Raw genomic sequence first — 14,349 nt, forward strand, 5'->3', positions numbered from 1 at the left:
GAAATGTTTATTTTAACACACAATTCCTGTTTATTTTAAACCAGGCAACACTTTTAAGACAAAAAGTGGTTCACCCTAAGGACAAGATGTTTTTTTTTAAGTTCTTAAATATGAAATGCCAAAGTAAAGGTACTCAAGAGTATGTTAAATGGCCAATAACAAAAAATACATTTATTTTGTGTTGAAAATTTCTAAAACCTTCGGAAAGAGTATTGACCCTGTTATCTAAATCAATGCAGCTGGAATAGTCCTATTACAGACATATTGTAGATCTGTTGGTACTTGGGAAACAAAATATTCTTTTAGGTGGTACTTTTGGTGTGACATGTATGAGAACCACTGAACTAAGTTTTGATAGTCTATTAGACTAAACAAACACACACGCCAATATAGTTTTACTGCTCATACTTTATTTCCATTACCGGTAATTATGTTTAGAGTCTGTAAACATAGAACTAAAGCTGAAATATGTTGTTCAATATCTTTGAACAATTTATTTTCTTTAGCAACAAAATTAATTGTACATTTAAAGGACACACATTATGCAAAACTGTTTGTATATTTTTTAAGCTTTTAGCAATGTTATAACATTGTTCCTCATCAAAAACACAGCTTGAGTTGTGTTTAGCTTCATTCACACTTGTTTCATTAATCCAGTTTACGAGCGTGTCTTCTCTGCTCCTTATTTGAGCCTCACAAAAACACTCCCTGGACATCTCCTGGGCTATTTTTAAGTCCAAAAATCATCACAAACTCAAATCCCCTTCATTACTACTGTGTGCTTACATTTACATGAGCATGCTGGGGCAAACAAGCTTTTGTTTATTTCCCCATGGTAATTCCCTCTGTAGATAAAGTAGATGGACAACACAAATCCTGATGAGGGAACGCCTGGCTGAGGGAAAGTCACTTGTACTTTCAGTAGATACATTATTTTTAGGTCTAGAATGCCAAAGCAAAGTTACTCAAGCAAGTTTAAAGGTCAAGAACAACACCAATAATGCAGAATATGTGTCCTTTAAATATTACTTGTTGCTAGATATTGAACTTTTGGCTTCATCTAGTGGTGGTTCTTCAACACTCATATTAAATAGTCTTAATTATGGCTCAGAGATTTCAAATAACATTGGGAAAATACAGGAGATTTTTCAGTTCTGCTGCATAATAAATTATAAAATCTAATGCCAACACATTTTACAACACCAACACCATTACAAAATAATTCCTGGTTCAGTCCTGGTTTAGTTCTGGGTTGGTTCTGGCTTGGCTCTCAATCTAAAGTTCTAAACATGAACTCTCAAACTAAAATTCTCCTTTCTACAAAATGCATGCTGTTTTTTTTAGTTTTTAACAAAGTACTAAACTTAAATTTGGCGAACTGGAAATCTTTCATTACCCGATGTACTACTCGCAACTTGTATCATGGACTGAGCACCTGAGCAGTGGTTTTTACCTGTACTTTTTACTTTACAGACACTTTTCACTGCAGTACTTGTAATTGAGTACATGTTAGCCATGTAACTACTTGTACTTGAGGACAAATAGGACTAAATCAGGATTAGAGTTTATTTTTCAACCAGGAAATTAATCCTAATTTTAATATGTACGATTTTATTTGTCTGAATTATTAAGTTATAATTGTATGTTATTTATAATGACTTGATCTGTAAGTCTTGTACAATATCTTTTCAGTTTATTCTGAGTTTATTTGAGTTACAAAAGTGTTTTATTGCTTCTCCACATTTAGTATTAACCACAGTCGATCAGATTTAGTCTTTAAGAATCGCTCTCACAACTCCCGAAATTTCTGCAATGCATCATCAAAATGTCACTTTGTTTATCGTTGCATTTAAAATGATGTTTAAGTCTTGCAAAGACTTGCTTGTGGATAGAACTGTCTTTAAAAGGCGCAGAATGTGTAGGAAGAAGCTGCCGATAGAAGGATTTTTGTACAGTGTAATGAAGTGTTATTGTGAAACTCGACTCCTGCTTTGCTAAAGACCTTTTCTAATGGATTATTAAAGTTGCCTTAAGAAACTGCACCTGTAAATGACTCCTTCCTGTTGATAAGATTTTGTTTGTCTTCTTTAAACGTGAGCTTATTTTTTGTTAAATCTTGACGGTGAATAAACATAAGGACGTATTTGAATTGTGTATATCTGCGTAATCTGTCAATCGTTCAAGGCAAAAGAAGGTGGACAAATGTTTCGCCTCTCGTCATCTCAACAGTTCCTCTTACATCTGTCTGAAGGGAGGAGCTAACTGCACTGAAACTAACAAACCATAGTTGTTTACAGCGTTCACCCGAGTCACGTTTATAATCAACGAGCAACAGGCATAATGCTTTCTATAGTAAACAGTGTTTTTATTCGTAAAATGACAGATTTAAACTCACAGTTCACTTAAGTCTTTAACAAACTCACTCCAAGACTTTTTCTTTTTTCTGCTTTGGTCCATTTAATCTTTATAATTCCCCAAAAATGAGTTGACTAATAAACATTTTGGTCGACTAAAACTCCATCAACCATTGCTTTGATTGTTTTTTTTAGAACTACATTTGTTATTGGCTGCCAATTATTTTATCCCCAACTTTGGACAAACTTTTATTACCATAAAAATATATGCATTTTATTTTTTATTTTTTAATGAAATAGGAGATTATGATACTCACTCACAGAAATGTTCCTTTTCTACAACTACAACTACAACTACTAAATTATACCCTTAATGAAGCATAAATACCTGATAAGTCTCGAAAATTCTAAATTATTGCTTATTTTCTATATTAAAGACTTAAAATCATTACTTTTAGATCCGTTGTCAGTTAATCATTGAAAGTGTATTATTGTCCGCTTCATTTTGCCTTTACTCCAGAATGTTGCAGTTTAATAGTCTTTGAAAATGTGCCATTAAGACTAAACATTGTGGCTGGTCTATGTCTAATATTAACATCAAACATCAAAGACAAAAAGGTTAAATATTCTTTTTAAACGCGTCCATAGCGACTAAATGTTTCACAATAATTTTGTTGTACGATCTTCAAAAAATCGACTCCGGTGGGACTCGAACCCACAACCTTTGAATCACCACTTGAGTGTCAACTAGAAGTCCAATGCGCTATCCATTGCGCCACGGAGCCACCTGTTGATGCGCCCCACATGTCACTATATAAACGTCAACAGAGGCAGTGGAGTGATTAAAGCGTTTTAACGCGTTGTTTTGCACGCGTAATCTGCCCTCTACGTATCGAAACTGGTATTACACCCCCACCGTAGTCTAAAACAGAAATGACGGTGATTTAAGGATGAGTGACGTACCGGGTGGAGGCGGAAACATCAAACACTTCAGCTTTTGAGACAACGTTTCAGCCGAAAACACTTTTACAAAAGGCGCAGACCATGGATGTATTATATTGGCGCAGACATGTTTAGACAACACATTTTTCAGAAGGAACATTTATTTAGAAACATCAATCATCACAGTGGATAATCTGACGTCGTACATGAGCTTCCGGGTGGTATTTCAGAATAAAAAAAGAAATAGGTTTTTGTGGATTTTTCAATAAAAAACCGTTGCAGCGGGTTCCGTCGTCCTCCTGTGGTTTAACGCCGGCACTATAATTTTAAATTAATATATCTATAACATTGTATAAAACATAAAGGATATTGACACGGTTAACCGAGTGAGAATACTATCAGGCTGATATTTTAACAAAACAATTTAGTGTTTTGTACAAATCTGAATTTTCAAAATCTATAAATGATTGAATATTGAATATTTTTGTCATCCATGGGTCGAAGTGGATTAGTGAGTGAATCCTTTAACAGAACAAGATCACAGCCACACGTTTCTGCTGTCGGATGTAAATTAAAAGAATAAACATCTTAATCAGGTTTAGTCTTTGCAAAAGAGACTCGCTGGTAACAGGACCGGAGTTAGCTTCATGTTCACGTTTAGCATTTATGCTATCGCCGCTCAAACTATGTTGTTTTTATATATTAAACAAGATGTATTGTACGTGTCTATAACGGAGTGGACTAAACATATAAACAGTATACTTGCATATACTTGCATTGTTGATAAATACACTGAAGACTCGCCCGTGCAGAGCCCGGATAGCTCAGTCGGTAGAGCATCAGACTTTTAATCTGAGGGTCCAGGGTTCAAGTCCCTGTTCGGGCGATAGTGTTTTGCCGTATATGTATTTTAATGCCATGAACTCTGCTGCACAAGACTTATTCATGCTTATTGTTATGACTAATTAATTGTTCATTGTTTTATTTTTTTATGTTGCACCGAATCACCAAGATAAGTTCCTATGTTTTCGAATTTTGTTCACTGACAATGGCAATAAACTCATTCTGATTCTGACTAATCCAAGTTTAAGATAATCTGAAGCCTTCTTTGCACACGGTTTTGAATTAAAAGAATAATGTCCATAAATGGTTTCGGAATATACTCAAGAGTATTGCTACTGTTGGTTAGTGAGATGTTTTTGCTTTGCCTCACATGTTGAACTCATGGCATGGTATGTTAAAGCAAGACTGTGTAACTTTCTGCAGGTGGCACGTTCAGTGAGCGACTGATCCACCCTCCCTTTCCTTCCTGCTGCTGTCAGTCTGTATAACAAACACTGTTAGCCCTGAACACGTGCAATAGTTGACATACTTGACTGACTTAATCATGTGCAATACCGTCATATTCATGTGCAATTACTGTCGCACTCACAAGCAATTAAGGCCATATTCATGTGCATACAACTGATGTAAATAAGAGTGTTTACTTACCATTCGTATTATTTAGTCTTATGCTAGCTAATTTTACTTTATTTATTTTATCATTATTTTATTTTATTTTATTATTATTCAATTTTTATCTATATATATATATATATATATATATATATATATATATATATATATATATATATATATATATATTTTCTTCATTCCCTATTAAGATATGAGCGGGGTTTTGTTAATAAGAGTTTTTTGTTTTGTTTATAAGAGTTCTTCTATTAAGAGTTAGTTTTTGGGAAGTTTTTTGAAACTTCCTATAGGTTATCTGTCCTTTCCCTCTGTATCTACTGCGTTGTAACACCGAAATTTCCCCATGTGTGGACAATAAAGGAATGTCTTATTTTACGTTTGTATGTACGTTATCCCGGCGGACATCCTAAGATTTTTATAAGAGATCTTCTACTGAGAGTGTTTTTCAAACTTCCTATAAGTTATTTGTTCTTTTCTTCTGTATCTATCTCTGTATCTACCTGCGTTGCATCAATGGAATTTCCCCATGTGGGACAATAAAGGATTGTCTTATCTTATCTTATCTTAAATTGGTCATCTACCTTTGTTGTGTCTAAAAAAGCATGCGTCTCCTGCGGTGAGTGACTTTCCTAAACAGCAGATGGCGCTACTGCGAAACAACAAAACCGGAAAGGACCAGAAACACGTGACCCGCCTACATAAACAAACACTGCGCTGCTGCGAGTCAATCACACACTTCCATCAGGAATAATCCCATTAAAGAGGCGCGTTATGGCCGAGCTGAGGCTGGCGTTGTGTGCTCTGGGCGCCGCGCTCCTGCTGGAGGAGGAGCGGCGCAGAGGACGCGGGTTATCCGGCCAAAACGAGAGCAGTGACGCCGAAAACACCCCAAACCCGAGCCGAGAAGTCTCCCCGCGTCCGCGCACGGGAACCACCGGAGCAGACGCCGTTTATCCACCGAGAGAAGAAGTCACACGCAGGCGGGTCTTCCACAAGCGCCGCTCTCAATCGTCTTCACCCACCGCCAAGTCCCCCCGCGCGCCGCCGGACGTCAAGAGGACGCGGCGGCTGTGGGTGCGGGCCTGGAACCGGCAGAGGCCCACGTACGGAGAGGAGGACTATTACTCGAGTCTGGGCCGCGGGGGCGACGCGGCGGCGGCGGTGGCGGCGCGCGCGGGCGGTTTGACGCACTTCTCACGCACGTTCCCCGCGCAGTTTGACGCGTTGGTGGAGCTCGTGGCGCCGATCATCCACCGGCCAAACACCAAGTTCAGAGCGAGTATTTCTGTGGAGGAAAGACTGTTAGTGACGCTGCATTACCTCGCCACAGGTAAACAACCGACCCGCGTGGATCTGGGTAAACAACCGCGGGGATCTGGGTAAACAACCGCGGGGATCTGGGTAAACAACCGCGGGGATCTGGGTAAACAACCGCGGGGATACGGGTAAACAACCGCGGGGATCTGGGTAAACAACCGCGGGGATCTAGGTAAACAACCGCGGGGATCTGGGTAAACAACCGCGGGGATCTAGGTAAACAACCGCGGGGATCTGGGTAAACAACCGCGGGGATCTGGGTAAACAACCGCGGGGATCTGGGTAAACAACCGCGGGGATCTAGGTAAACAACCGCGGGGATCTAGGTAAACAACCGCGGCGATCTAGGTAAACAAGGGCAATCTGTTCACTATTACACTGAGGCTAAATTAAGTAGATCATAATCTTTTTTCCTACCCGACATCAAATCTAAATATTAATGATTTGAAGTCTATTTACAACAACAACAAAAAAGCATCAATATAGAATTTCCTGTGTACAAACTGTCTTTTCTATTGCACAAAAAGGAAAATATACTTATTCTTTTTAATATCAGGTATAAAACAACCAATATTACATTCATACATTTTGTTCAAAAAACTCAAAATGCTGGACTGAAGTGGATCATCATAATATTTTCAATTATAAAAAAAAACACCTTTGATTAGTTTCCAGGTTTGCAATGTCAATTAATTTGCTTTTCTAATATAAAGGATGAAAATTAAACAATTTTCTTGACTTGCACGTTATAAAAAGTTGAATTGTTGGTAATGACATGGGAGATGTGCAGAAAAGACTCAGTGATGATGCGTTACTGTTAAACTCGCTATAAGATATCACTTATAAATCATCATAATGCTCAAAAGTCTTGATTGGAAGTGGAATTAAGTACATTATAATATATTTTCAGTGATTAAGTGATGGTTTTAAGACTTTATAACAAAAAATAAACTACAACATAGAATTTCCAGGGTAGAAATGTCACTTTCTACTGCAATATACTGTTCTCTAAACTCAAAATCGTGTTTGAGCTTCACAAATGTATATTTTGTAGTAAAGTATGCAGCATATCTATAGATGACTAAAACTATTTGGGTCCAGTCCAATCCATTTTGTCTTCATCAAAAATGTAAATTATCTTCTAAAATACATCAGTAAAAGTGTAAACCAGGCTCTGATATTTTACTTAAACAAAACCACCTTAATTTACCCAAAATGTTTATGATATTCAGAGGTTAATCCCTGGTTTTCTCCATTAAAATCACATTATGTTCCACTTTTCTTTTGCCTCCACTCAGGAATTTAAATTGGATTTGTTTACAACATTTTAATGGATCTGTCTAAACTACTCAAAAGATAACAAATAGAAGTGAACAGCAACTTTGTGGCCATAAAATAAACCAGACTGTTGGAAAATGTTCAACTCTTCCTTGCTTTTCATTCACACGTTTACTGATGTTATACTTCTTATTCTGTGGTTGTGTTTTCTTTAAGGTGAAGGCTTCAAACGTCTGTCTCACTTCTTCCACATGGGAAACACCACAGTCCGTTTGTTTGTGCCTGAAACGCTTCGAGCCATTTACACAGTTTTAAGAGCCAAATACTTCAAGGTAAATTTGGCTTTTACGTTTAACTAAAGTTTAAGCAGCAGATATTATTTTACTCTTAAAGGCGATATGGACGATTTTTCGGTGATTTGAGAACGCAGGTGGAAGTGCACATGCGCACTCCCCCGTGCGGACTGATACAACACACACGTGCGTTTGTTTATTAGCGCAACGGAGCGCATCTCGAACTGTCTTTCTCCGTCTTCTTTTTGCCCCGTACACTGAGGGAACTATATTATGATAGATCCATGCGCTTAGGCACGCGGAAACGTGGGGACGAGCCTGACGCGGCTGCAGGTGAGCGGTAGGTGCGTTTTATGATTGATACGTGGCAGGACAAATGATTTATCCACGCCACGAGGAAATATGATACAAAATTTGCTGAAAAAAATTGTCCATACCACCTTTTAAAGTTTTTCACAAAAGGTAAGGTAGATTATCGATTCCTCATCAGGACTAGAGAATGTTGATTTTTTTTTTTTTCCTTCTCATATTTGGTTGATACCAAATTGTTTTATTTAATCTTTTCAAAAATAAAATTAGACCACTTAGAAAACCATTCACTCTCACACTGTCTCTGTGTTAACCCTGTGACTGGACCTCGAAGGGGAACAAGAGGAAGAAAATGGCTTTTAGTAATGATTTCATGAACATAAACTATACAGATGTTAAATCTATGAAATTTAATACACACAAAAAACTCACTGACTCACTGACACTGACAGAGGATCGACTGTGGACTTCAATTCAAAAACCCAACCACTTCATTGACAATTAGACTTTCAATGCAGCGCTGACACGTGTTGTTTGAAGTGTCTGTAAATTCAGATTTGAAAGATTCTAAATACTAATACTGCTACTACTTAATACTAAATTCACTTGCCCTCCTAAAATGCCTGTTACTTATTCAGACTTGACAAATGTAATGAAAGTGTTTTCTTTTCCCAGTGTCCAGATACAGCAGAGGAGTGGCAGGAAGTCGCCAGAGGATTTCAGTCCGAGCGCGACTTTCCAAACTGTGTTGGAGCTTTGGACGGGAGACATTTAAACGTCTGCGCTCCTCCTGAAACCTCTGAGTCCTCTTCACCCAAACAGGAGGCCTCTGTGTCTCTGATGGCTTTGGTCGACAGTAAACATAAGTTTCAGTTCGTGGACGTGGCGTGTAACGGGAGGATTTGTAACAGCGCAGAGTTCGACGGATGCGTCCTCGTAGACGCCCTGGAGACGAGACTCGCCCGCCTCCCTGGTCCTGCCAGGCTCCCAGGTACGACTGAAGCACACGTGGAAGAGGTCACGTCCAGCTGTGAAAGAGCTTTTATATCGGGCTGTGCATTCACCAAAGTCTGCTCCAGATTACAGTTATTGTGTCAATCAGCTTCAGGGAAATCAATAGACTCGCATCTCTAGAGATTCACATCTTTACAATAAAGATGAATTCTGTTCTAAACAACACACATGAAAAACAGTCATTCTAGAATATGTCCAAACAAACTAATACATATTCATCATATTTAAACATCTTCAAATAAGTGACTGCCTTCACTTATGTCTTTTTACCACACATCTGTAAACGATTGTAAACCATTGATAGGACATTTATGGTTCATTTTAAATTCAAATTATTACTGAAATTATGTTGTTGTTGTTTTTTTACTATTATTTAACATAATCCAGCAATAGAAAAGGGCATGATATGACTTAAACATGTTTTATCACAATATAAATGAGAACATTACAATATAATGGACAATATATGTGAGATTGCTTAACCGCTGTTGTAAAATATTTACTTTTTTCAGGCTATTTAAGTTTTGTAACTGTAAGTTCTGATTCCTCCTCATGACAAATTTAGTAAAAATAAAAATTCAACATGTGACTTTTGCATTCTAAACAACATATCGTTTAATCTAAAGAATAACTCGCTAGAATAATTGATCTGCAAAATGATCGTTAGTTTGAGTAACACAAATCTTGTCGTATTCTTGTTTTAATACTCGTCTTGACTCTTCTCCTCCAGGTTCGGAGCGACTGGCCCCTCACTGCGTCGTGGCAGATAAAGCCTTTCCGTTGAAGGATTACCTCATGAAGCCGTTTCTGAACCGCAAACCGTCCACCGAACAGCAGATCTTCAACCACAGAATCTCACACGCGTCCAAAGCCTCCGCCGACGCCTTCAACGTTTTGACAAACCGTTTCTGCATTTTACAAAACACTTTTAACCTGCACTCTTCTGCCGTGAAGCTCGAGGACATAGTCATGGCTTGCTGTGCTCTGCATAATTTCCTCTGCGTCAAAGCAAAAGAAACATACCTGGCTGACATTTTGAACCAGGAAGGACGGAACGACACGGGGAATTTGTTGCAAGCGGCTTTACCCCCGAGCACCAACGCAACGGCAAAGTCTAAAGAAACGAGAGACGAGCTGTGTGCGTACTTTGTGTCTAAGGCCGTAGCAGTGCCCTCACAATATGACATTGTGTCGGAGTAAATAGGCTTGTTTTTAAAACCGCGTATCACTCCGGTGGATTGACTGACTAAAACGATGAAATACCTGACTAAAACGATCCCCGATTCAAGCGTAAAGAAATGTGTAGCTTGTAATATTGTTTAAAACTCACAAAATGGTTTAAAATTGCAAGAAGCAGTAATAAACAAGTTTGAATTTCGTAAATTCATGGTCATTTATAGTCATATTTCATTAGTTGAAAATGCGTGGTAAAGAGGGGGATTTGACATGTAAAATGTCAAGTTTATTGCTTTCAGTGAATGAGTCCAATGAGGTAAACCTTTTTGTTTTATTGCCTTAAAGGCGTAATGGATGATTTTTTGGCACCAAATCTGAGTCTTATTTCCTCGTGGCGTGGACGGCCCATTAGTCCTGCCACGTATCAATCATAGAAGGCACCTACTGCTCATCTGCAGCCTCATCGGCTTGTCCCCAGGAGAGCAGCACGTTTCCTCGTGTCTAAGCGCATGGATCTATCATAATATAGTTCCCTCAGTGTACAGGACAAAATTAAGACAGAGAACAGTTTGAGCTGTCTCAGAAGAGACGGAAATCTACGGAGACGAGGGATGCGATGCGATCCGTCGTGTTAATAAACAAACGTACGTGTGGCCGCGAGGCTGTTATGTGCGTCTGCACGGGGGAGTGCGCATGTGCACTTCTGCTTGAGTTCTCAAATCTGCAAAAAATTGTCCATTACGCCTTTAACTACGCCTGTCAAGTGAAAAAGTGAATTCATACCTTTTTAATAATTCGTTTTGTATGTATTTTTTTCTTAATTGTTATGTGTAAAATACCTGTTTTTAAGAATGTTAATATTAATAAGTTTTGTATTTATTTTTAGTTCCGATGGCATTTGAATGATTTTGAGCTTTATTAAACTCGCTTGGGAGTAACAAAAGGTGTGGACTCTTTGTGAAGCTGAGATTCTGCTTCTGATTTACTCAAATTATAGGGAGTGTCAACAGAGCCGCGGCGCGCGGCGGAAACTGCAAGGCTATTTCTTGCAGCGGCTCCTGAAACTGCTCCTGAAACTGCTGGACTCTTTGACCGCGCCGGGTTAGGGTCAGGGTTAGGGTTAGGGTCAGGGTTAGGATTAGGGTTAGGGTTAGCATTAGCCATGAGGCTATATGGCCGTGCTGCAGCTCCTGAAACTGCTGGGTTATTTGATTATAAGTGAAAATGAGCTTTGCACCAAGGAACATCAGATTCAAGTCCTGCCTGGATTTATTTTGGTAACGTTGCTGTTGGAGAAATGAACTTGGTTTGGAGCACAACATTAATCATAACTCTAAATGAAAAATCAAAAGTCTTAGCAGAGGATGGTTTCGATCCATCGACCTCTGGGTTATGGGCCCAGCACGCTTCCGCTGCGCCACTCTGCTGCTCTGGCGCCAGGGTGAGCCGCTGTGATAATTCACCACAAGAAGGCACACGAGATCAGAAAGCAGGCACATGACGTACACGTGAGGGGATTTTCCTGTAATTGGTTGATTTTTTATTCAAATTAAATCTCAAGGGGAAGAACTTCAAACTAGACTCTGTGCAAGTGACTGTGTAACGGCATGGCCATATTCTGTTGTTGCCGTGACAACGATGTCACGCCATGACTGCGCTCGCTGACGACGTCACCAACACCAACAACAACATCCCCTCAACATCCCCCAGGGAAAAATCGAAACGTTGAAAACATATCCCGAAAAAACGATAAGAAGACCGAGGGACACAGAAAGTAAAAGAAAGACTCAGGCGATGATTATCTACAAAGCGAACTTTGACGAACTTTGAATGACGAAAGTCAGTCGAGGGTTCGGCAAGGCTAACAGAGGCTAACTGAGGCTAACAGAGGCTAACAGAGGCTAACAGAGGCTAACTGAGGCTAACTGAGGCTAACTGAGGCTAACAGAGGCTAACTGAGGCTAACAGAGGCTAACCCATGTGAAAAACGGGGTTTTTATAATACTAATCATAAAGAGTTACAAGAACCAATAGTGTGTAATGCATTAGTCACTCAAGACTAAATGTATCACTGAGTAGTTATCTGAAATAAATAAGAAAACGAAAGGGAATGTGTTGAAGTGAATATTCATGATACATTATACTGTACATGTCTATGGAGAACCACAAATCTCATGTTGAAATCTCAATCTAAAGATACAAAACAACAAAAATGAACATAACACAAGACACAGAGTTGACACATAAACAGGAAAAGGGGCCAGATCTCATCTGAAGCTCAGCTGGACAGGGCCTGGACAGGGCCTGGACAGGGCCTGGCACTGCCTTGAAGGTGGAAACGCACTATATAAATATACTATTAATAGTACAAAAGTTGTCCCATTTGATCCAAAGTTCATCAAATTTGTTTTCAAATTTAGTCTAAATAGAATCGATTTTCCAATGTCAATTATTATAATGTCGATCCATTTCTTAGTGATGGGCTTTTTCCTTGCTGCCAGACGAATGTTCCAGAGGTATCAATTTACTGTGTCCATTGTAGGAGTCTTCAGGGCCAAGAACGTAGTTCTGAAATGGAGAGGAAGGATGATGAAAAACAGACTGAAGTGATTTGTTCATCTCAGTCCAATACTTAGAACAACAGGACAGTCCCAGAACGCGTAAGGATGAGCCTTTTTTTTTAAACCAAAAATATATATATTTTGAGAGATGGAAAAGTGAATATAAAGGGATAAAGGATGTGAGAGAGAAATAATAATAAAATAAATAATACAAAACTAGATATGATTGTTATGTATTAGGTTGTACTGTTGTGCTGTAATGATAATGTGTGAGTGTAAGTGTTCATGTATGGATGTGTATGTGTATGTCAATGTATTAGTAAATGGTTGAATGAGAAGTAATAAAGTAAATAAATGCCTGAGGGCTGATTTATTTGCTAACTATAAAAGCCTCATTTAGTCCAGCTTTTTTCACATTTGATTGTTTCTGAGTTGAGTCTGTGTGTGATTTTGTTCAGTCAGTTTTGGTGTCGGCCCAGTCCTTAAGCATTAGTGCAGTTTGTGTCATTTGATTTGATTTTGTGGTTCTCCATAGAGAATTATCAATCCCATCCTTCATCCGTCAAAATAAAATTACTGTATTTTCCGGACTATAAGTCGCACCTTTATCATAGCTTTGCCGGGGTGCAACTTATATTTATATTTATTCTTATATACTTATACTCCGGAGCAACTTATATGTGATATTATTTGTTATTTTCACACTTGCAACCGCATTTCATACTCCAGTGCGACTTATGTTTTTTTCTTCTCTATTATTATACTCACTTTCGCTGAGTACGAGATGATTGGATGAGACAGAACATAGACTCATGTAAAAACAAGATTGGAAAAAGTAGATAAGAAAATAATCATTTAAAATAATCACACCTTTTCAGTCATGCTGAATTGATCTTGTGATAACCAGCCACATTTTCAGTGATTATAACTTTATTTGTTGAACCGACAAACTTGGCAAAACAAATATGTTATATTTTTATTATTTCCAGTGCATAATGCATCTAACTCTATCCAAACCCTATGCATTACATAATGAGGTTAAAATGCAGCCCAGAGAAGTAAAAGAAATGCAAAAAAGTTGACAATAAAACGAAAGTTCTTTTTGTTTACTCTAGCTTTAGCCGCGCCTCACAGCGGCACAAACTTGTGAAGCGCTGAGAAAGGCCTTATCTTATTATTAAAAAGTATAATTCAGGTACAATTTAGATTTAATTTGGGTGACGTTAGCTGCTCAAGTAGCAGGCCCCGATGTTAGCTGCTCACGTAGCAGGCCCCGATGTTAGCTGCTCAAGTAGCAGGCCCCGATGTTAGCTGCTCACGTAGCAGGCCCCGATGTTAGCTGCTCACGTAGCAGGCCCCGATGTTAGCTGCTCACGTAGCAGGCCCCGATGTTAGCTGCTCACGTAGCAGGCCCCGATGTTAGCTGCTCACGTAGCAGGCCCCGATGTTAGCTGCTCACGTAGCAGGCCCCGATGTTAGCTGCTCACGTAGCAGGCCCCGATGTTAGCTGCTCACGTAGCAGGCCCCGATGTTAGCTGCTCACGTAGCAGGCCTCTGGGGGACCAGGGCCAGTCAAAACAAGACTTAAAAGGTCAAAAAAGAAAAAAGTAGCATTTTTCAGCCTTTCCAATC

The 14,349-nt window shown here is 39.0% G+C and overlaps 1 protein-coding gene and 3 non-coding genes across 4 annotated transcripts; 2 read left to right on the forward strand and 2 right to left on the reverse strand.

The window, feature by feature from the left end:
- Nucleotides 1-3,048: 3,048 nt before the first annotated feature.
- trnar-ucu (transfer RNA arginine (anticodon UCU)) lies at nucleotides 3,049-3,139 on the reverse strand. Its single transcript is given in 2 exon segments — nucleotides 3,049-3,084; nucleotides 3,103-3,139. It is a non-coding gene; the product is annotated as a tRNA-Arg (tRNA).
- A 970-nt stretch (nucleotides 3,140-4,109) lies between these two features.
- Nucleotides 4,110-4,182, forward strand: trnak-uuu (transfer RNA lysine (anticodon UUU)). Its single transcript has one exon. It is a non-coding gene; the product is annotated as a tRNA-Lys (tRNA).
- A 1,331-nt stretch (nucleotides 4,183-5,513) lies between these two features.
- LOC140378183 (uncharacterized) lies at nucleotides 5,514-10,199 on the forward strand. Its single transcript, XM_072463899.1, has 4 exons — nucleotides 5,514-6,099; nucleotides 7,581-7,696; nucleotides 8,642-8,957; nucleotides 9,711-10,199. The coding sequence occupies exons 1-4, from the start codon at nucleotides 5,541-5,543 to the stop codon at nucleotides 10,178-10,180; spliced, it is 1,461 nt and encodes a 486-aa protein (XP_072320000.1). The 5' UTR covers nucleotides 5,514-5,540; the 3' UTR covers nucleotides 10,181-10,199.
- A 1,312-nt stretch (nucleotides 10,200-11,511) lies between these two features.
- On the reverse strand, nucleotides 11,512-11,583 carry trnam-cau (transfer RNA methionine (anticodon CAU)). The gene has a single exon. It is a non-coding gene; the product is annotated as a tRNA-Met (tRNA).
- Nucleotides 11,584-14,349: the final 2,766 nt, after the last annotated feature.

The sequence above is a fragment of the Eucyclogobius newberryi genome, unplaced genomic scaffold (assembly GCF_026437365.1).
Source record: "Eucyclogobius newberryi isolate DKJ021-1_F unplaced genomic scaffold, fEucNew1.0.hap1 SCAF_4, whole genome shotgun sequence".
Lineage (NCBI taxonomy): Eukaryota > Metazoa > Chordata > Actinopteri > Gobiiformes > Gobiidae > Eucyclogobius > Eucyclogobius newberryi.